The 22,404-nt window shown below is 27.5% G+C and overlaps 5 protein-coding genes across 9 annotated transcripts; 2 read left to right on the plus strand and 3 right to left on the minus strand.

The window, feature by feature from the left end:
* The first annotated feature begins 49 nt into the window (after positions 1 to 49).
* Positions 50 to 4,086, plus strand: LOC122571691 (EF-hand domain-containing protein 1-like). The gene is made up of 5 exons (XM_043735753.1): positions 50 to 97; positions 179 to 315; positions 429 to 757; positions 951 to 1,399; positions 1,477 to 4,086. The coding sequence occupies exons 1-5, from the start codon at positions 50 to 52 to the stop codon at positions 2,392 to 2,394; spliced, it is 1,881 nt and encodes a 626-aa protein (XP_043591688.1). The 3' UTR covers positions 2,395 to 4,086.
* Positions 4,087 to 4,282: 196 nt separating this feature from the next.
* LOC122571516 (YTH domain-containing family protein 3-like) lies at positions 4,283 to 8,427 on the minus strand. The gene is made up of 4 exons (XM_043735360.1): positions 8,057 to 8,427; positions 7,928 to 7,955; positions 5,068 to 6,758; positions 4,283 to 4,984 (listed from the first exon to the last, which is right to left on the minus strand). The coding sequence occupies exons 1-4, from the start codon at positions 8,090 to 8,092 to the stop codon at positions 4,937 to 4,939; spliced, it is 1,803 nt and encodes a 600-aa protein (XP_043591295.1). The 5' UTR covers positions 8,093 to 8,427; the 3' UTR covers positions 4,283 to 4,936.
* Positions 8,428 to 9,367: 940 nt separating this feature from the next.
* On the minus strand, positions 9,368 to 12,597 carry LOC122571517 (transport and Golgi organization protein 11). 4 transcript variants are annotated; one of them, XM_043735363.1, is made up of 5 exons: positions 12,465 to 12,597; positions 11,767 to 11,997; positions 11,496 to 11,590; positions 11,185 to 11,336; positions 9,368 to 10,724 (listed from the first exon to the last, which is right to left on the minus strand). In XM_043735363.1, exons 2-5 carry the CDS (start codon positions 11,990 to 11,992, stop codon positions 10,514 to 10,516), a joined length of 684 nt encoding a protein of 227 aa, XP_043591298.1. In that variant the 5' UTR covers positions 11,993 to 11,997; positions 12,465 to 12,597; the 3' UTR covers positions 9,368 to 10,513. The 4 variants fall into 4 exon arrangements, with proteins under 4 accessions (XP_043591298.1, XP_043591299.1, XP_043591296.1 ...); XM_043735364.1 differs by lacking the exon at positions 12,465 to 12,597 and adding an exon at positions 12,273 to 12,397; XM_043735361.1 differs by lacking the exon at positions 12,465 to 12,597 and adding an exon at positions 12,080 to 12,236.
* An 11-nt stretch (positions 12,598 to 12,608) lies between these two features.
* LOC122571515 (DNA polymerase alpha catalytic subunit) lies at positions 12,609 to 19,073 on the plus strand. Of its 2 annotated transcripts, none has more exons than XM_043735357.1 (21): positions 12,609 to 12,766; positions 13,030 to 13,221; positions 13,295 to 13,607; positions 13,689 to 13,977; positions 14,039 to 14,455; positions 14,605 to 14,973; positions 15,055 to 15,259; positions 15,338 to 15,606; positions 15,676 to 15,792; positions 15,865 to 16,048; positions 16,118 to 16,246; positions 16,324 to 16,499; positions 16,571 to 16,811; positions 16,869 to 17,008; positions 17,084 to 17,289; positions 17,384 to 17,645; positions 17,736 to 17,910; positions 18,021 to 18,187; positions 18,271 to 18,516; positions 18,588 to 18,663; positions 18,748 to 19,073. In XM_043735357.1, the coding sequence occupies exons 1-21, from the start codon at positions 12,751 to 12,753 to the stop codon at positions 18,963 to 18,965; spliced, it is 4,407 nt and encodes a 1,468-aa protein (XP_043591292.1). In that variant the 5' UTR covers positions 12,609 to 12,750; the 3' UTR covers positions 18,966 to 19,073. The 2 variants fall into 2 exon arrangements, with proteins under 2 accessions (XP_043591292.1, XP_043591293.1); XM_043735358.1 differs by having other exon boundaries at positions 13,033 to 13,221.
* A 692-nt stretch (positions 19,074 to 19,765) lies between these two features.
* LOC122571339 (pseudouridine-5'-phosphatase-like) lies at positions 19,766 to 21,775 on the minus strand. Its single transcript, XM_043734957.1, has 4 exons — positions 21,421 to 21,775; positions 20,607 to 20,825; positions 20,187 to 20,419; positions 19,766 to 20,111 (listed from the first exon to the last, which is right to left on the minus strand). Exons 1-4 carry the CDS (start codon positions 21,482 to 21,484, stop codon positions 19,932 to 19,934), a joined length of 696 nt encoding a protein of 231 aa, XP_043590892.1. The 5' UTR covers positions 21,485 to 21,775; the 3' UTR covers positions 19,766 to 19,931.
* Positions 21,776 to 22,404: the final 629 nt, after the last annotated feature.

A 22,404-nucleotide genomic window follows, 5' to 3' on the forward strand; every position in this document is an offset into this window, starting at 1 on the left:
TAGAAATGCTTCTTGAAAATATATTTTATTAAATAATTTAAAATTTAATATGGAAAATCTACCACTTATACCAGGCTATACATTTCAAGATCCAAATGTAAGTCTGAGAAATTATTTGAATTAATTATTACAATCATTATATTCAATAAAATTAAGCGAGAACATATCTCTTTTGAAGATCAAAGACTATAGGTTATTACAAAAATTTCATTTTTTAAATGGTTATCGTGTAGTACGTGATAGACACAGTGGTATCGGAGGAAGACCAATAGATATTGCATCTAGTGCTTATGTAAAAGAAGAGGATTCTGTACAGTAAGTGATAAATAAACGCAAAAATATAAAATTCATTTTTGTAAAATCTGATTTGTTCTTTTCTTAATTTTATATCAGTTTTCAATCTTTTTGATATAATGATATTAATTAAAATTTAGTTATGATCCATCATTAACATATGGTCGTGTAAAGGAATATGCATATCGACAATTCATTCCACACTATGCGCTATTTGCGCAGAAATGCCTCTGCTTTAAAGCGTTTTTTCGTCAAGGAGTTTTTAATTCTCCAGATGAACATTTTCGTATACGTCATGTTAATATAATATATCATTTGGAGAATGATACTGTATGTGTAATTGAGCCTGCAATTGATAATGTCGGCTTTCAGCAAGGGAAGCTTGTTAGACGTGATAAAATTATAAAAAATATAAATGGCGACACATTTCATTGGAAAGATTTTAATGTTGGAATTGACGTATGTAAGTTATAAAAATGTTTCTGTTATGATTGTATATGCATACGTTTATTAATAAGAAGCGACAAAGAGTCCAACTTTTATTTAATTTATTTTTTTTTAATAAAGAAAAATACATCTGCATTTATCTTTTATAATCTTTTGACATATTAATTATTGTTTTTTATTTTTTATTTAGCTTTATTATGGGTTTGCAGGTATTTATGGTGTAGTCTATCATATTATTGATTGCGATCTATTTACTAGAGAGTATTTAAATAGCCAAGGTATAGATGTTGGAGATAAGGAAGAACCTCCTGTAGATCCTTATACAGAACTGAGATTGAGCAAGCAGAAAACACTAACTTGTATTACAAAAATATCAGATGATGATAGACGACGATTTTTAGAATATGATAAAATGGTATTATTGTTTACTGCAACTTGGGATGACGATATTTATCAGATTATGTATTTCTTGACGGACGATACGATCGCTGTTCGTGAAGTACAAAAACCGAATAGCGGGAAAGATCCGGTACCAATGCTATTAAAAAGAATGAAAGTGCCAAAGGATTGGAAAAATTTACCATCAACTTATCCTGCTACATATATGGAATATGGCGATCCAGAGATCATTGAATACTATACACCAAGTGACTTTTTAGTTAGTCTATAAATAATTTATAAATATACGTGTGTATTAATATGTTATAATTTATGTATTTTTCTATTTAATTGCAGATAGGTGGCACAGTTTTTATATTCAATCGACGATTTCTTTTGCATGATTGTGACTCCTTCACACGAAAATATTATTCAGATATGTTAGGAATAACGCAACCGGAAGCAGTTCCTTTTCCAACGAAAGATGTTATAGCTGCAGCAGAGTATAAACCTCCACCACATATAATCTTCGGTACAGCTGAAGATACTTACGTTTCTTGTCTATCATTTATACCGGAACCACCTAAGAAAGATGTCATTCGACAACTTCTTAATTTCCCTAAAAAACTACGTTATTCTATGAAAATAGATATGGTACATCCGGAGGATAAAAGTCGCGACTTTATTTTAGAATACAGTTTAAGTGACGGTACTGTACTCGTACAGGAACTTCAAAAACGTAATTCAGGACGTCGCGAAGGTTGTTTCTTAAAAGCAACATTGGTTGCGAAACCAAAGACTGGAAGAGATAATCCAGAATATTATACCCCTCAAGATTTCTATATTGGTGCAAAAATTAATATTTTTAATCATTATTTCATAATAACTGGCGCTGATCTCTTTGTGCATCGTTACATTGAGACGAATCCTGAAAAGTTTCCACAAAATGTACGAGATAGTATTCGTAATTATTTAGTTAAGCAAAATTTACTTTCCGCCGATATAGGGATAGAAACGAAAAAGATTCAAGATAATGAAGAAACGAAATTGCAATCGCTCGAACCGTCTAGAGAGACCGTTGCAAGAGATATTAATATGAAACAATGTATAAAGGATTTTGAAATTCAAACTAAATGTCGATATGAAGGAGAACATGGTGAATTACGACCACGCACACCACCACCAGAAGAGCTTTGTCCAGATTTAATAACAAATAATAAACAATCATCTCATCAAGATCCAAAGACATTTACTGAAAACAAAGCAAAAAAGTAAATAAAATGGGATGATCAGGTGCAATGATGATAAAGAAATATTATTTCTGATCAATAATTACGTTCAACACAATATTTTCAACAAATTTACAAATATACATTAATTTATCACACTTTAAAATATGGTTTTCTTAATTTAAATAATTGCTTTAAGTAAGTTAATATTTGATAACGCATGATCATAAAACATCGGTATTATACATGTATTACGTTGAACGCAATTACTACTCAATCTTTTATCATTTTTTAATTACAGAACTTGCAATCAAAACTAAATCAAATTCATATTTTCTAAAAAATTCATTGCCTGCATACATGATTCTGTAATAGTTCAATTTGAATATTAAATTCATAGTTCAAATCAATATTTAATCAAGTACAATTATACAATGTAAATACTAAACAATGTAGTACATTACAAGTATACTATTTGTATGTCTGCATATTATAATACAATGATAATATACAGATACACAGTCTGTATACATTAGCATATGTGCTATATTAACCATAAAATAAAGTTTAGATAAACTTTGGAATCCAAATATTTTTAAGCAGAACTCTAAAATGATTGAAAAAAGCAACTATTTTCAATAATAATTTCCCATAAAATACTTCTTAGTAAATAGTCTAACAAAATACTTTAGTGCTGTTCAATTAAAATACAGAACTTTAATAGATTTAATTTTTATTCAGTTGTTTTTAGTTATTGGACATTACTGCATGTCCATTTTCTGAGCAACTTATTCTACTTGTAAACTATAAATAAGCTAAAGTGATTCAAAAACATTAGCTACAAATTTTTAATATTGATATATTACTTTAATAAAATGTGTTTGTTTTTTAATCATTTACAATATAAAAACAAGAAAAGAGATTTGTAATGTATATGATTCAGATTCCCTTTCTTGCTGTTTATGATTGAGTATGCAAAAGTAGTTATGATAATATGCATACCTTCATTAAAAAATCTGCATTAAACTACTCTGTGGTTTAATTCATTGATTAATTTTGTACAAACTTTTTAATCAACTCAAAATCTCATGTCACTACTTTGTGATTAATTCTTTGATCATATGAAAAAATGATACTAATTTGCAATGAAAAAGTAATTTAATTTTTATAAAACTTAAAGAACTCAAATTTCCTTATTTTACTGCTTCTTTTACAATTTTCTACAAATTAATTACTATATGTAACTATGTATATGTAAATGTGTATATATAACTACCAGCAAAATGTAATCAAATTTAAGATGGAATCTATTATTTTATATATTTTAGTTTACTAAATCCACATTAGTTAAGCAATTCTTGTTATATTAGTGTTCAATTTTCTACATATAATTTGTGAAAAATTGTTTAAATTTACTGATATTATTTTTAAAGGAGCCTTTTTCTTAATGGGCATGAAAAGTATACATATTCCTTTTTTTTTCAATATACAAAAACACAAGGTTTCTATTTCAGTAAAAACAACTGGAATTTATAAAATAATGAAACCATGACAAAAAGTGTATCAAACATTAAAATAAAATAAAGTAACAGTCAATTTTAACAATAAAACTGATATCTCATGAAATTTTCATAAAATAGTACAGTAATCATTATCATATATGTTACTATAGAGTAACTATAATATTATTTTCATATAATGTTTTAGTTCACTTTTGCAGTCCATGAATAATATAATAATATAATAAGAGGTAATATATATATAATACACATATATAATTATATTATATATATTTATATATATTTATACATATTATATATAATTAATGTATATATAATATATATAATGAATATATGTAATATATAATATATATTAGAACAATATATATATATATTATATATATAATTTGCAATAGATATAGAATATGCATAAAATAATCAGTTGACAATAATTTCTATTATTATCCAATGATCAAGCATAATTGTTACACATAAACTTAAAACGTTGTAATAAGCCCTTGCACCTTTATAACAAAGAAAGGTGAGTCCTTTCAGCCACAGGCACCAGGTTATATGTCCATCAAAGTTTAAAATGGTAATTGATTTAAATGACACTTGCTTACAATATTGTTCTCGCATAGATTTTTTCATTATCAACAAAAGTTTAAGCATTTTACAAGGGTTAGTCCATATATTACAGTTTTTTCTTCTGTTCCATATTTCATTTTTCTCGCATTTTTAATTTGTACGTTTAAGAAACACCTTTCGATGAATAGCACGCAACACCACACTATATGCTTATAACTGTCAGCAAGGTTACCCAATATCCCTTGAAATTGAATTACGTTCTTCTTCATGGTAGTTATGATCAGATAATATTTATGATGCCGTCGTGACGCTAATTATCATACAAGTTGATTATTTAACAGAAGGAAATAGTCTCAATGATGACAAGTTTTCACAGGAATTAGAAGCCTTTTGTGTATCCAAGAAAGCAAAGGTAAGTAGTAAGACGATAATTAGTCGTAGCATGCTTTCTTTACGATGATTACTATTATGAACAGTATTATATTCTTGTTGTATCCATCGCTACTGGCGTGAACCTCCTCTGCCTCTACCACGACCACCATCCCGATCCTATACAAAGAGATACAATAGTACTACCATATAATTAATTCTGAATTTCATTATATTTATAATATCATAATGCTGTCACTTACTTTGCGTTGATGATGTAAATGCGATTGATGAGGATGATGATCCCTTGATAAATCTGAATGTCCTCTATTTCTATGATTGGAAGAATGATGATGTTGTATAGCATTTGATGGAGCCTTACGTTGATCTTCTTCTGCTTGTTTACGTTCATAATGTCCAAAGTCATCAAAAATGCTAGTTGAATGTCGATAAGTATGTAATATACGCAGCACTGTTATGCCTTTTGCATGAGGGACTTCCTGTGCATCCCTTGAATTAGTCACTGGTTTATTTTCATTGTTTTCTAGTCTAATGTGACGAAGTTGCACATTAGGAACATCTTTAACATAAATCCAACGTACACGAAATTGGCCTTTCCATTTATCTTGAGACCATACAGAGCTATTGCTCTTATAGTCAACAGGTGACACCATTTGTGCCATACCACAAAAGTGACCAGATCCATTGACAGAAAAGAACAAATATAAAGGCGCACCTTCACAACTGGCTTCTTTATATGCTTGATCCAATCTTTTATTACCATGCTCAGTACTGCACCAAATCTCATATTTAATGGATCTATGAATATCATCCTCAGAGTAAGATTTGATTACAAAAAACCTAGCTCCAGGAGCAGTTTCATCAAATTCTACAGGATTATAATCATTCTTCACTTTCAGCTTATCTAAGACAGGATGCGACTGTGATTGTGTAATTTGCTGCTGTTGTGGCTGCAGTTGCTGCTGTTGTTGCTGCTGTTGTTGCTGCTGCTGCTGCTGCTGTTGTTGCTGCTGCTGCTGCTGCTGCTGTTGATGTTGGTGCTGTTGTTGTTGGGGCATATGAATCTGCGATTGTGGAGGTGATGGAGGTGTTGTAGGTTGTCTATTCCAACATGGTGGAGGAGGAGGAGGTCTCTGTCTCTGAGCCAGTGGCGGAGGTGGTGGAACAGGAGGCTGTACTTGTGGTGGCGGTGGTGCTGTTGGAGGAGGTGCAGAAGATTTACCTTCACCCCATGTTCCAATGTCCATATTGTGCTTCCCTGGCACAATAGGTGGTGGTGGCATTCCAGCCTTTTTTTTCATTCCTTGAGAAGATGAAAGTGGAGGAACAGGCTTTGCAGGTTGACTTGCAACACTGGCCCATGTTATCTTTCTAGGTTCTTTTGCTTCTGGTTTTATTGATTGATTAGATGAAGTTTGTTCTTGACGTGGAACTTCTCCACTTCCTAGTGACAAGCCTTGCACACTTTGTTCAATAGTCTTAATTTCTGCGTTACTAGGTGTTGGATAATTTTCATTTCCACGTGGAGGATAATAATCTTCATAGCGTGTTTTTCTTGGAGTGCCCCAAGCACTAAAATCACCATTTCCATGAAAATAATTAAAAGCAGGCTGACCAAATGTACTAAAACCACCTCCTGCACTAGCAGAAAACATTCCATCCATGCCATATGCATCGTGACCTATTTGACCTCCATAGCCAGAAAGAAACGCAACTGGGTCTGTTCCATTTGACCAAGTACCATCCCCAGCACCAAATGTTTGATAAGGGAATGAAGTACTTGCATAGTAAGGGCTATATGGATCACCAGTTCCAATTGGATAACTAGAATGATGTGTACTATTGCCTCCTCTCCATGAATCAAATCCAGTATCTTCTCCACCAGCATGTTCTGTCTGTTGTTGCTGCTGGTGTTCTTTAGGACCATTGCTCACTATTAGGATGAAATTTCATTTCATTAATATATAAAATGAACTTTTCTTGATCAAATAATCTAAAATGAATTCTTTAACAACTTAGTTCAAATGATAATTCTTAAATGAAATTGACTATCCCAGTATATTGTTAGAAATATTTCTATTTAATAATTAAATACTATCAACAAAATATCAATTATAAAACAAAATATTCTTATGATTCAGAATTTAAAACCATATCGAATATATGGTACAATAACTACACATTACTATTAAAAATTAAGAAATTGTCTTTTAGCAAAATTTCTTTAATTTCTTAATTTAGAGAAATTTTTCCAAGTGATTGTTATAAACAATTCTATATTGAAAATTTCAACATATTAAAATTGGTAAAAACTACATGTGTTACAAAACACATAAGAAAGACTTTATTTTATCTTCTAGTAAAAAAACATAATTTCAATAATGAATAATTAAAAATGACACCATGTTACAAGATTTTGTGTACAAATCGAATTTTGAATACAGTGAAATATTAATTATAATATACAAAATAGTAGGTTAGTCTGGTTTAATAATTACATCTTGTATAAGATATTTCATAATATTAACAAATCGATATAAATAAATGATTTTGGTTTTTTTACTAAATTATGTAATATTTTTAATAATTTTACTGTATGACGTAGCCGATATATGAACGTATTATTTTTTAAGATTTTTATGAATATTTCAAATTATCAGTAACATATATATATATACACAAACACACACATATATATAAGCGAACACGATTCTGAATTCGTTAAAAAAAATGGTATGAAATAATGCTATTGATAACCTAACATATCCGATATATACTAAAGCATACAGATAGGTTAATGCACTATGTATATATACCTATATAAAGATCGGCTAAAAATATAGATAACAACACTTCGTATTAGTTAAAAAAAAATTGCGTGCATTAACTTACCGTGACACCGACAGGCATTGATAAAATTGCACACAATAGACACAAACTCGGAGTAAATTATACTATTTGGAGTACAAAAATCTATGCACGCATGCAGTAATTTTGAACAATAATGAATAATAATGAACAGTTCATCTGTTTTTAGAATTACAAATCGGCAAAAGAAATAATGAAAAAAAGAAAAAATCGTAGGAAAATACAAAGTCTCACCTTGACTGTTAGTTTGTCCTTTCATCCGCTGCATTCCGTTGCATGGAAAAATATACAAAATTTAGAATGGCTGTCTTCAGTGAAAGGTATCTGCAGTATAGCGGTGTGGTAGCAAGTCAACACACTGACCTGATTTGAAACAGCACCTGCCAATCCAGTTGACATAACCTATCACACACTCTTGTCCTCTCTTCACAGACGCCAAATAGACGGCTGTGCCTTTAATAAAATAAAGTTTTTCAAACGCAATACCACAATTACATGCGACTAGCGTTATAGCACTCGATGTACCGCGGACACTTCTTTCTTACGGGAAGTCTTCAAACTATGAAATTCGCTGAACCTGAGACCTCCGCGTTATTTTCCCGTAATGTCTTGCCGCGAGAGAGTCTCAGGAATCTTTTTTCCTTACACTTCCAGACAGATAAATTTCCACAAAATCCTCAACTCTGAATAATAACTACGTGACGTACACTGACCTCTCGTATGTATTAACAGATTGTCTAACATTCGCAACAATAAGGTCCCTATACGATTATTCCGTCAAACGTGTGTTATCCTATAGTCCGATATGATTGGATTAGATAGATTAAATTAAAAAATATGTTGTTCCTGTTATTTTTATATATTATATATTATTGCATATATATATTAATATTATTGCACAGTATGAAAATTTCCTTTTTATCTTCGTATTTACTAGTTTTCTACTGATGATTAGAGCTAGAAACTAGATACTCAATGTTGAGTATGGTCGTGTTTTGATGAATTTAGTTCGTACACATTGTGTAATATAGAATTAATTCACATAATATATGATATGATGCGATATAATATTTGTATACATCATATAGGAAAAATTTCATGTATAAATTTTGATAAAAATTTCATTTATTGTTTCTATGATTATGAAAATCTAATATAGAGTATATACAAACAATTTAGTAATTTTTTGCTATAATAATTATATTATATATAATGCATTAATATAATATAGAAAACATTTTATTAAGTATTATTAAGTAAGAATAAATAATGTTAAAATGATGTCTAATTTTTATTTTTTAGTACATAATAAAATATAATAAAACATTGATTTTTTATAATATGAATTTAGAAGTGTATGATGTTTTCAATTATATATAATGCCAAAAAGAACTACCGTAACATATTTATGAAAATATCAGTCAATTTCCAAATCTTTTTGTTTTGATTCATTAACAAATTTGATTGAAATTATATTTAGTAATTGATATCTGAACATAGAAAAATATAACATTTTGTATATAAGGTTAAAATTTCAATTGTGATATGGTAGTAATAATGATAATAACAATTTAATTATTTAAGACATTAATTTGTTGTGTAATTGTAATTTGTTATACAATAATGCAATATAGTTAGTGACATTCTGTAATGAATAGTAAATAATGCAAGAAATAATATAATATTATTATCATTTTATTTATGCATTTTGATACATTCATTTATTATATCATATATTGATAGATATCTACTGAAAATATAGATTAGTTTCTCATTTGATGGATAAATTGAAAATAGATACTTTAAGAAACTTTTTTTTGTTGTAAATAAAAAGAAATCGATGTCAAACTTTAATATATTCAGATGCTAAATTTGCTATGAATTTAATAATATCTTAAAAGCCAAGGTTTATATTACAGCATATAAACAATCTTTAAAGATGTAAACTATAATAGTTGCAATAAATTTGTAGCACGTGTATTAATAAAAGAAAATTATTACAAGTTTATTATTTATTTTTCATTAATAATATGTTATATATGTTATAAATGTACAATGGTGTGAATATCATGGCCACAAAAAATATGTCGAACATAGAATTAAATTAAGTATTCATAATAATTAATTATATAATTTTATCAATGCATTGTGCTACAATATAATATTTTAAATTATATATATAATTAAACAACAGTAAATGAGGAAATAAAAATTAAAGTTTCAATTTCAATACCTAGAATCTCATAACATCATTTTCCATACTTTTACAAATTTACAATTATCTGTCACATACTATAATTAAGCCTGATATTTGTTTATAGTTCATTACTTTTAAACAATTACAATTATGCGTGTAAAATGGATTCTTTAATAGATCAAAAGAAATCATGTTCTGCTTATTTGATCATGCAAATTACTTTTTACAAACATACTTAAACATTCAAATTCAATTACTTTAAAAAGATTAGTATCGTATATATTCAATTTTCTTACATATATTAAGCAAGAAAGAGTTTCAATTCATAGTAAACAATAAAAAAGAATGATATAAATATAACAAACATTGAATTTTATAAGATATTTAAAATTTTAATTATAGTACTTTCATGCAAGTATCAGGAGTAACTTACTTTTGAATATATACGATACATACATTTACTTTGAATATGTTGTAATTTCATATTCAAGATAAAGAGTCTTTGGTTACAAATGTCTTCTTGGAGCAAAGGAGACTCTTCCAGAATATCTTGTATTTATATGGATAAAGAGCTCCATTTTTTCACACAAGATACAAATATTTCGTATTTTCTTAACATAAATTCAGTTTCTGGTCAACCATGAAAAAGCTTTAAGAATTAGATACGTTAATGTTAACGCATATAAAATTTTTTCTCTTTGTTGACGTTGCAACATCTCAAGTTCGATTGCCATTACTCGACGATTTAATTTCCCTACTTGCCGACGTAAATGTTGTATCTCTTCACTAGGTGGAAGAGAAACATTAAGTGCACTATATGAGGGTGTCTGTTCTCTAGAAAAATAATTATGTATTCTCAAGAAAAAAGTAATATATTTATAGAGTGGACCAATAACGTTGATTATTTCATATGTTACCAAATCAAAAGTTTTATGAAATCGGCGATTGCTACGTTACATCAGTGCAAACATATTTGAGACACCTCTTATAATATAAAGTTTGTTATTCTACTCTTTTTTTTATATCAAATGATCTTGTATTATATATACTTGAAATTATTGAGATATCTATTATTTTACTAAAAATGAAATTATATAGTATGAAAAAAGTAGAAGTATCTTCGAAATCTGTAAATCATTCCACCAAGAAAGAAGAAAAATAAAGAAATGCTACTGATACATTATGACTCTCCTTATAGTACATACAAGTTTTTTCATATTTTCATAACATCAGTTATTAGTCCACTTTGTATATATAATTTTATATATATGAATTGAAAAGTATTAGTTATTACCTAGCATACCTAACTATTTGTGTTTCTGTAGAATATTGTCCATGTGATTTAGATGATAATGAATCCTTAGTTTCTGTTGGGTATGAATTTGGTTCTTCTTCATCAACTGCTGGAAAATAATGGTCATCCAGTGTCAAAATCCTTGGTGGAGTCTATCAATATAGTAAGAAAATTGTAGATATTATTGAATTCTAATATAGCAAAATGCTAAATCTTAAAAAATATGAGAAAATCTTTACTGACTAAATCATATTTAAGAATAAATCTTTAAAGTATATATTTAAATTCATTTAACAATCTTAAATATTTACCTGCACTCTAACCATGCCTGCTTCAGGTGGTAAAACAGCATTTTCTAATGTAATTTCTCTTGGTGGTGCTCTAGTTCCAACATGTTGTTCTTGTCCTAGATTTATTTAATTATATCTAATATTAACAAGTTTTACCTTACTTATGTATAATTAATGATTTTGTAAAATATATTTTTAATAAAAAAATTAACTTGGTTATATAACAATTAAATTTATCAATAATTTAAATTTAAATATAAATTTATCAATAAACAGAAGATTATATATTTACCAACAACTAAAATTCTGTCTGGAACATGCATTTCAAATTTATCTCCTGCAACAATCTGATTCCAGCTAGAACCATTGGTATCAGCTATTTCTTCTTCTGTGTAGTCGCCACTCACACGAATACTTTTTGGTACACGCATCCTTTTGTTAATGTCCAAAGTAAAATTTGGGTCATAAAAATTGTCAGCCTCTCCATTAAAAACAGTAGGACTATGTGCTTTTGACATTATAACTAAAATAATTAAAAACAAAATTCAGATCTGTACTTTTTATATTTTTTACTAAATTTGTTACATTGACTTGTAAAATATTACATAAATAAGTCATGGTATTTTATATTTTTATTTTAGGAGATTAAAAATAAAACGTAATAAATGGAGAAAAGACTTCTTTTTTATTCGATACGATAATTTATACTTTATCAAGCAAAACAAAAGTAAGAGAACTTCCTATCTTTGTTAATTAATTGATAAATGAAATAATCTGATGATTATTGTAACAAATTACATGTTTTTAACAATTTCACAGTACAGTATAAGACAATACAATGACGACACGAAAACTACACGATTTAAATCTTCCATAACGGTAACAGAATAAAAATAATTGTGCACAATAAATTACATTTATTAATAGTAACTGTTACAATAAATTATTATACATGCAAAAAATACTTTTCTTAAATGCTTGAATAATTACCTGTCTGCAACTTTTCGATCGTTGAACACAAACTCTTTGCACGAAGTTGGTAATATGTTTTATGTACAAAAGTTACAATTGTACCAATCGAGAGTAATCGATATTTAGAAAGGTATCGATTTCAATAAAACTCCCGCCAAAATGACTAAATGTATCTGCCATTAAAACCTTAATCAAGTACTCTGATTTTCTTCTATATGTGAATGTTTTTTAATTTTGCTTCCTGTAGTATTAGCTATTTATGATATTTTTTACATTGTGATTTAACAATTTATTTTTGGGAAATATGAGTGACACACAATGTAAGTGTTATAATATTTTAATTCTTTACGAATTTTATTTCTTAATTTTAAAGTATTACTTACATTTCATTGCTTTTATTGTTTAACTATTTAATTAAATTTAAGAATATTTTGTTCCGTTTTCAAATGTTTATTGAATACGGTAGGTTCATTACTTTAAGATATTCTTGTAATAACTAAAGATGAGAAAGATTTTGAATTGAATTTTGGTATAGAATTTGAATTTATAAATGTTTATTAAATTGTATTATCTATGAATTCAGCAGGCAGAGCTAAACGCCAGAAGTTTGATAAAACTGGACGGTTGTCAGCTTTAGAAAAATTGAAACAATTAAAAGGTAGCAAACATAAATATGAAGTTGATGAATTGGAAAATGTTTATGAGGAAGTTGATGAAAAAGAATATAGCAAAACTGTAATAGAAAGGCAAAATGATGATTGGATTATTGATGATGGTAATAACATTAAAATTATTGCTTTTATTAGAAATAAGAATAAGTATTACAAAATAATTATTTGTTATAAAAGGAGAAAGTGGTTATATTGAAGATGGTAGAGAAATTTTTGATGACGATTTAGATGATGAAAGCATACAAGAAGCAAGAAAGCATAAAGTTGCAGGCCCTAGAAAAAGCAAGAAAGATCATGCCAAAAAGAAAGGAAACATTCAAAATATGTTAATGAATATGTCGTCTAAAAGGAAAACGGATGCTAAATTGGACGATGATAGTATTTTAGGAGATTTAATGTCTGAACTAAAAAAAGATGATATCCCGACACAGTCAAAACCAAAAACTGTTTTGAGGAACAAATTTTGTACTACACCAAAATTAAGTGAAAAGTAATTAACTTTTCTATACATTTGACATTTGTGTTTTAATATATTTAGTATTACTTTTACAATAATATTATGGTTTCTTAGAAATGTAGAAAAAAAGATAGAATTAATTTCTGAGTATGAGAAAATGCAATGTGTTGATAATGATGATGATTTAGTAATGTTTGATAAACCAAAAAAGGTAAACATGCATAAACAAGCAGAATCAATTGCCCAAATAGAAAACTTTACTTCAAATGAAAATAGTAGTCAAACAATTATAGATGATTCTGATAATTCAGAAGTTAGAATATTGAGTATGCAATCAGAAAAAGATCTTAAAGAAACAAGCATCAGTCAAGTAATTGAAACAGAAAGTGAAAATCTTGAAGATGTAAGTTAATTAGTTAATAATATTTTGAAATGATACTTGGACTACATTTTGTTTATTACAGTTCTCTGCAGATTTTGAAGATGACAGTATAGATCACAATGAAAAGCCAAAACCATCTATTAATAAAGAAATTATAAAAAATAAATCAACCATTCAAATGAAAAATACAGATGCTGAAGAAGAAAACTTTGATTTAGAAAATTTTAATAAATCATTAGATATTGAATTTGAAACACAAATATCAAACATTGAAATGCCTACTGATACTACAGAAGTGCCTTTACCACTTGTAACCAATGCAAACAAGGAAGAAGTATTTAGATTTTATTGGTGGGATGCATATGAAGATCCATATAAACAACCTGGAGCTGTATATTTATTTGGAAAAGTTTTTGTGCCCTCGATAAAAGAATACCGTTCTTGTTGTTTAACAGTAAAGAATATTCCACGAAGAATTTATCTTCTTCCTAGAGTATATGTATGAGTACTCAAGCATATTTTAATACATATTTATATATACTATCTATTTTTATTATATTATTAACAATTTTTATATATCATCTATTATATATTGATAATTTTTCTTCTTTAGCTTTAATAAAATAATTATAGGAATGTAAATTTTAGGTAAAAACATCGTTGAAAGGAAATAATGATGAAGAACAATTAAATACAATAGAAGATGTGTATAAAGAATTTAATCAATTTGCAAATAAGTTAGGAATAAAGGAATTTCGTAGCTGCAAAGTCTCAAAAAATTATGCTTTTGAACAAGAAGGTACTCCAGCGAAGTCTGATTACTTAGAAGTAAGATATTCTGCGAACTACCCACCTGTTCCCTCTGATTATTCTGGACCATCAATAGAAAGTGTTTTTGGAACAACAGTAAATTCTTTAGAGCTATTTCTAATTGAAAGAAATATTAAGGGACCATGTTGGTTAGATATTAAGTCTCCATTACCTACTGGTGTACAAACCAGTTGGTGTAAAATAAAGGTATATCAGTTTCATTTATTAATCAAATTTATGATCAGTAAATATACATATTAACTAATCAATTATGTTATAACTGAATAGGTAAATTGCATGAAGATGGAGAATATATCTGTTTTCTCTGAGTCTCAAACATTACCACCATTGGTAATAACAACACTAAATATACGAACATCTTTCAATGCAAAATTACAACAAAATGAAATAGTTATGATTACAATACTTATGCATCATAAATATCATATTGATAAAGAACCGCCAAAACCACCATTTCAACGACATTTTTGTTGTATGATTGTTTATTAAATTATTATCCCAAATGTGTATTTTTTCAGTATTTGATATATTTTAACATTATTTCATATAGTGATTACACATCCACGTGATACATCTTGGCCAAGACAAGCACGAGAAATGCTCTCAAATATTTCATATACTACATTAATGAAATTTGAAACAGAGACGGATTTACTCGAAGAACTATTAAAAATAATAAATACTGCAGATCCTGATTTGTTGATTGGGTATGATTGCGGCTTCCAATTTGATATCTTAGTGCAAAGAATGATTACATTGAAAGTTTCAAATTGGAGCAGGTTTGGAAGGTTAAGACGGTCTATACCTCCTTTAATAAGGGTATGAAATATAGTCATATACATTTATAATGAGCACTGTGTTGATCATAAAGAAGTAAAAATATTTTAGGGAAAAGTAAATTTAAATCAAGCAGCAGCTGGTCGACCTATCTGTGACATACAAATTTCAGCTAAAGAATTAAATCTCAAACTTAGAAGTTATGATTTGCAATCTCTTTGCACAGCGGTAAATATTTAATAATTATTTATATGTGCGACGTTCGTAACTAGAAAAATTAAATCCTAATTATTCTAACAGGTATTGAAGAAAAAAGAAAATGAATGTAAGGAAATAAAATCTGGTGAATGCGCATCATTTTATGATACTCCTAATAAAATAGATAATTTAATTAAAATAACATTAACGGAAGCATTATACATTTTATCTATTGTTTTTGAACTTAATGTTCTCCCACTTGCTTTACAAATTACATGTATTGCTGGTAAGTATATATAAACGTTTCAAATAACATAGATCTTTCAATTAATATATATTTATTTTATTCATGTAGGGAATGTTATGTCAAGAACATTAACAGCAGGACGTGCAGAAAGAAATGAATATTTATTATTGCATGCATTCCATTTGAAAAATTATATAACACCTGATAAACGTGTTACGAAAAAAGGAAAGAATGAAGGTAATAGTATATTTTTTAAACATATGAACAGTTACTACTTCATAATATATTTATCATTAATATTGTTCTATATGTAGAAAATGCTAGTAAAAAGAAAGCGGCTTATGTTGGTGGCTTAGTTCTTGATCCAAAAAAGGGGTTTTATGATAAACTTATTTTATTAATGGATTTTAATTCTTTATACCCTAGTATAATTCAAGAATATAATTTATGTTTTACTACTATACCTGGAGCTGCATATGCTGAGTACGAGGTAAATTTATTTATTATAATGGATTAAAAACTAATTAATACTTTTAACTTCATTTATAAACATGTATGTAGGATTTATCAATTCCTGAATCAAATTTAGAATTTGGAATAATTCCAACTGAAATTTGCAAATTAGTTGAAAGTAGAGGAGAGGTGAAAAAACTGATGAAAATCCCAAATATTTCACCTGAATTGAAGATGCAATACAATATTAGACAACTGGCTTTGAAACTTACAGCAAATTCTATGTATGGTTGTTTGGGTGCAACTCATTGTAGATTTTATGCTAAAGGACTTGCTGCCTTGGTTACAGGTAAAATATAAAATTTTATTTGTAAATGTATTTATAAAATATTGAATATCATTGCAGCGAAAGGTCGAGAAATTTTGCAACATACAAAAAGCCTTGTTGAAAAGTTGAATTATGAAGTTATATATGGAGATACTGATTCCATAATGATAAATACAGGTTTATTAGAGTATGAAGAAGTGTTTTCTGTTGGAAAAAAGGTACATATTATATCAAAAATATACTTTTTATTTATTTTGTATCCGAAAAATAATACTAATAGAAACTATGTGTAGATTAAACAAGAGGTGAATAAATTATATAAACGAGTAGAATTAGATATTGATGGTGTTTTTCGTTATTTATTACTTTTACAAAAGAAAAAGTATGCTGCAGTTATAATGACAAAATTACCTAATGGGCAAATAGAGTTAACACAAGAACATAAAGGTCTTGATATTGTGAGAAGAGATTGGTGTCAATTAGCTTGTGATGTTGGAAGGTAAGCAAAATATAGGTAGATTATTAATACTATGTTATATAGACTAAAATATTATGTTATATCTAATAGTGTTTATATCAATGATCGTTTTTAGAAAAATTTTGGACCATCTTCTCTCTGATAAATCATGTGACGATAGAATAGAACAAATTTTTAGTATATTACATGATGTTGCACAAAATGTTCGAGAAAATCAAGTTCCTTTATCTTCTTTAATTATTACGAAACAGTTATCAAAAAATCCAAATGAATATCCGGATACTAAACAAGTTCATGTCCAAGTAGCTTTAAGATTAAATAAAGAAGGTGGTAGAATGTGGAAAGCTGGAGACACCATCCCGTATATTATATGTGATGTTCGTGTTTGTCGATTTCACTACTATTTAATATTTATATACTATTTTTATAAACACTATTAAACATATAATCATTTTTCTGTATGTTAGGATGGAACAGAAAAATCTGCAACTGAAAGAGCATATCATATTGATGAATATAAAAAGAGTGATGCTTTAAAAATAGATGTTAATTACTATTTACTGAGTCAAATTTTCCCTATTGTTTTGCGAATTTGCGAACCAATTGAAGGAATTGATGATGTTTTGTTAGCTAAATGTTTAGGTACAATTTTATTTGACATCAATTTTATATACATTATTTTATTTAAATTTTATTTTATATAAATTTTATAATATAGATTTGTATTATATAAATCAAATTCGTTTTCATAGGCTTGGAAAACACTTATAAATCTAGAAGAATAATACATCAAGAACATGCTGATATACCATTATTAATGGAAGAAGATAGATTTAGGTATTGTCTCCCTTTGAAGTTTAATTGTAGAAGCGAAAAATGTCAGTCAGAAATTATAATTAAAGATGTTGTAAATGAAGAGGTAAGAAATTAATTATAAAAAATAAGTTTTTTTTCTTATACATATCTTTTTATTTATTTACTACATGTTGAAAAATTACATAGCTTGGAAATCGATTGTCGCTTGCTTCCTGTTCAAATTCAGAATGTAAAGTACAACCATGGACATATGCTAATACAATACAAAATGTAGTGACACTTTCTATACGAGAATTGGTTAACGAGTATTATAACGGATGGTTAGAATGTGAAAATCCATTATGTGGTGATCAGACACAATGGATACCATTAGATTTCGAGTCACTATATCCAATTTGTAGGAAATGTAATGATGGTGATTTACATAGAGTCGTAAGTTAAAAGATTTATCACTGTTTCCAAATATTTTGGATACTTTATATATTATTTATATTTATTTAAAGTTTACAGATACAAAACTGTATAATCAAATGTGTTTTTATCTACACCTTTTTGATGTGAATCAGTCAAAGTATAAAAGTAACTATCTTCACTTTCTTTTCTTTTTTAAATAAGATCTCAGAAAATTATCTAACAGTTGATTCTAAATGAATTTATTGTTAGGTTTGTTATCTCAGTACCCGCAAGGTATGAGAGAAGCTTATGATTCTCTGAAAGAGGCAGTGGAAAAAATGTTAAGGCGAAATGCATTTTCCGTTGTATGCTTGGATACAATCTTTTCAAACAATGATGAACAAGAAGAAATATCAAGTTTATGTGCAGCTACTTTAGAAATATCAGATGGGTTAGATAATGAAGAAATGGTAGATAATATATATTAGAAAAAGTATTGTTATATAATTTGTTACTATATAACAATATAAATTAAAAATATTTGTAATTAATTAACAAATACAAAAACTGAACATATACATTTTAATTTTCCTGTTTCAGTAAACAATTTAATAGATAATAAATAGATTTGTTCCTGTAAGTATATTTCATTAAATTGAACGTTTTTTATATCTTAATGTTATTTTCCTATTCTTTCTTACAAAAATTATAATGTAAATATTTTTGATATTATTATATGTAAAAATAAAAGACATGAAATATTAAAATAGCAATATAATCAATTTATTTTCTGATTGTACTCTGTAGAAACAATAAATAGGTAGATATCACTAATAGGAGCAAAATAATTTCTAGCATTCATTATTTTTCACTGTTTGCTATTTATATGCAATTATTGTTGAAAGTTTGTGATATATATGCTTTAGCTAGAACATTATATTATTAATGTCTTATCCTAAAATCACTACAATTGTTACACAGTATACAATTTGAAACAATTTCAAATAATAATTTGTGTATATAAAAATGTATATTTAACAATAATTTGTTTTCGTGCATTTACATTAAAAATACATTATGAAGATAAATTAACAACATAATATTTTTAACGAATATATAATTTATTATTTTCTGTTTTCTTTTACACATATTTATTAATATTACAGTATCAGTATATCTATTAGGACGTTAATCTATTAATTTTTTTCTTTTTTAATCTCTATTACTATCATAAAACATAAATACCTATGTTACAATGGATTGAAATAATATTGTTTGTAAGCATGTGTCTGTAAGGAGGAAGATTATAGTTATATTTTCAAAAAATTACAAGGAAAATTAATTTGTTTCTTTCCTATATGACATTAAAAACAATACAAATTTTATGGAGTGTGTTTGTAAGTATTTGTTTGCCACTGTATATTCAAATCATATACAGGAATACATTTTAGACATTATACACTATATGGTGGTAAACCAAATAATTCAGGTTGAAATTTTTCAAGACTGTTTAGTAACAATGTTGGATTTTTAATATAATTTTTTGGTAACATTGGATCTGGAACCATAACAACTTGCATTCCAGCAGTAAGTGCAGCCTTTACACCATTTGGAGCATCCTCAAACACAAGACACTAAAAGTATAACATTCAATTTATTAATAATTATAAAATAAATCTAAAATGTAAAAAATACAAATCCTAACAAACCTTTGAGGGGTCAGGATTATCAGAAAATCGTTTTGCAGCAATCAAAAAAATATCAGGTGCTGGTTTACCATTAGTAACTTCAGAATCAGAACCACCAAGAACTTTGTGGCTAAATAAATCAAATATATGTTTCCATCTTTGAGTTTTTAATTCAAAATTTTCTTTATTAGAACTTGTAGCTAATGCTATTGGAATATTATTTTGTTTCAGATGTTTCAATAATTGTTCAGCACCTGCTTTCAAATAATATATGCTGTACTATGTGTTATACTATGCTATTACTCTATATATTTATTCATTTAGCTTTGCAAAAATCATTTTTATTTTTAATACTGATCATGCATTTTTTACACTTCTGAATGGAAATTATAAACTTCTTAAAATTTTAGATTCTTATTTTTTAAAACCCTTATATATTACCTGGCATCATGTTCGCGGATGGAAATAATTCCTGATATAGTTTGACTACCTCATTTTCAAACTCTTCTGCTGTTATTGGTAAAGATAACATTTCAACAACAGCTCGTGCAACATCCTTTGTTTTAAAACCCATAGTTTTTGCTTTATGTTCCCATGTGAATTCCTTTCCATAGCGATTTGTAATATGATTAAAGGCTTTGGTGTAAATTAATTCTGTATCTATTAAGATTTTAATACAACATTACTTATATAAATTGATGTACTCTATATAAGATTTATTTAACTTACTGATTTAAACTATGATTCATAATTGAAATGTTAATTTGTAGAAACTGTGTTGAAAAGTAGTTTCTCAATACTATGATAAATGAAAAATTGTTCAACAGAAATGTTTGTACATGTCCGCAAGTATGTATGTACGAAATTCTAACACAGCTTCTTAAAAATTGGAAGTAAAGCACATACAAACTCACGCTATAATGAGTGCTATTTAAACCCTTTCTTTGATAGTAAAATCCGCTCATACAGATGCATGGTGTATTTTAATTTATATCCCTCATATTTCTTAATAATTGCCATTGTGATTTTATTCATTACTACACGTACATAGACAAAACAAAATTACTATATTCATGTAAACAAATACAATCACTTATCTACAGGTTAAGTTTTTGTGTAGAACTCATAAGAGCGCTGACATCATAAAGTAATAGCAATGTTAAAAATCCATTTCTATTAGTTATGTTAAGTACAGTTTTTTTTTTTTAATCAAGTCTCTATAATTAATTCTTTATAGGAATATTATGTAACTTACTGAGCAATAACCCATCCATATCAAAAATACAATGTGTAACATCTTTATATTGATTTTGCGACATTTTTCAATGAATTTTTTAAAATTCTTCTAATTAATAGCACCTTGTATAATTGAACTATTAAAATTTCCAACTGATATATCAATTCATTTTTTTTTAAGAATATTTTATGTACGGAACTTTTACCCTTCACTGATAGTGATAAGATAACAATTAACGCCGCTACGGCATACTAGAATTAGAACGGCCCCAATTATGTAATATACCATGAAAATAAGTAAAGTATTTAATTGGCTTTTATATTTATTTTCATAGATGGATGCATACACATATATTCGTATGTAGTAGTGTAAAATGTAATAAAATTCTCTAGAATCTAAAATTAAACTTAAAGTTGAAACATACACAGAATGGTCTAGCTAAATGGGATCATCTAAACATCTGCCTTATTCATTGTAATATGAAAAAACTTCTCAGAACAAAGTTACTGTATTTCAAGGGCTACGTACAACGATGAAAATGATCTTTTTCATGGTTATTTCTTTGCGAAATTTCAAAGTCATTATCACCATTTTAGATACAATCATGTATTTATTTTTCGATATCTTTATAAGGCACGACAAATTAAATTCGTCGACCTTAATAACCATATCGTTTCTATTGTTTAATCTTGTGCTATTTTCGTTTGAATTATATATATATTAATATTTATGTTCAATCGACAAACGACAAAATTAAAAAGTCCAAATTTTTCGGTTCCTAGGAAGAATTTTTTAATTTTCGAAGGCTTAAATGAAATTTTAGAACGTAAGGAATTAATTAAGATTAGTTTTATCAGGGAGAAAACTTTCTATCTGATTCTATCTAGATACTCCCCTGAATTTCTTAGTTATAAGCATATTTAAAAAATCGTCCAATTGGCGGGCCATGAAACACTATAACCAATTCTAATAGTCGAAAGGTGGAATTAATCCCTTTATGAC

This window comes from Bombus pyrosoma, linkage group LG10 (genome assembly GCF_014825855.1).
Source record: "Bombus pyrosoma isolate SC7728 linkage group LG10, ASM1482585v1, whole genome shotgun sequence".
Classification (NCBI taxonomy): domain Eukaryota; kingdom Metazoa; phylum Arthropoda; class Insecta; order Hymenoptera; family Apidae; genus Bombus; species Bombus pyrosoma.

Excerpts from the sequence above, each read along its gene's own strand:
- LOC122571691 (XM_043735753.1), top strand. The coding sequence starts at position 50 with ATGGAAAATCTACCACTTATACCAGGCTATACATTTCAAGATCCAAAT. Across the intron at positions 316-428 it reads AAAGAAGAGGATTCTGTACA|ATTTAGTTATGATCCATCAT; the intron begins GTAAGTGATAAA and ends ATATTAATTAAA. Across the intron at positions 1,400-1,476 it reads ATACACCAAGTGACTTTTTA|ATAGGTGGCACAGTTTTTAT; the intron begins GTTAGTCTATAA and ends ATTTAATTGCAG.
- LOC122571516 (XM_043735360.1), bottom strand. The coding sequence starts at position 8,092 with ATGTCAACTGGATTGGCAGGTGCTGTTTCAAATCAG. Across the intron at positions 7,956-8,056 it reads CAGGTGCTGTTTCAAATCAG|CGGATGAAAGGACAAACTAA; the intron begins GTCAGTGTGTTG and ends AACGGAATGCAG. Across the intron at positions 6,759-7,927 it reads AGGACAAACTAACAGTCAAG|TGAGCAATGGTCCTAAAGAA; the intron begins GTGAGACTTTGT and ends TCATCCTAATAG.
- LOC122571517 (XM_043735361.1), bottom strand. Across the intron at positions 11,591-11,766 it reads AGACAGAATTTTAGTTGTTG|GACAAGAACAACATGTTGGA; the intron begins GTAAATATATAA and ends AAATAAATCTAG. Across the intron at positions 11,337-11,495 it reads CAGGCATGGTTAGAGTGCAG|ACTCCACCAAGGATTTTGAC; the intron begins GTAAATATTTAA and ends CTATATTGATAG.
- LOC122571515 (XM_043735357.1), top strand. Across the intron at positions 16,500-16,570 it reads CTGCATATGCTGAGTACGAG|GATTTATCAATTCCTGAATC; the intron begins GTAAATTTATTT and ends ACATGTATGTAG. Across the intron at positions 18,188-18,270 it reads AAGATGTTGTAAATGAAGAG|CTTGGAAATCGATTGTCGCT; the intron begins GTAAGAAATTAA and ends AAAATTACATAG.
- LOC122571339 (XM_043734957.1), bottom strand. The coding sequence starts at position 21,484 with ATGTCGCAAAATCAATATAAAGATGTTACACATTGTATTTTTGATATG. Across the intron at positions 20,826-21,420 it reads TATGGATGGGTTATTGCTCA|ATACAGAATTAATTTACACC; the intron begins GTAAGTTACATA and ends AAATCTTAATAG. Across the intron at positions 20,112-20,186 it reads ATAATCCTGACCCCTCAAAG|TGTCTTGTGTTTGAGGATGC; the intron begins GTTTGTTAGGAT and ends TTATACTTTTAG.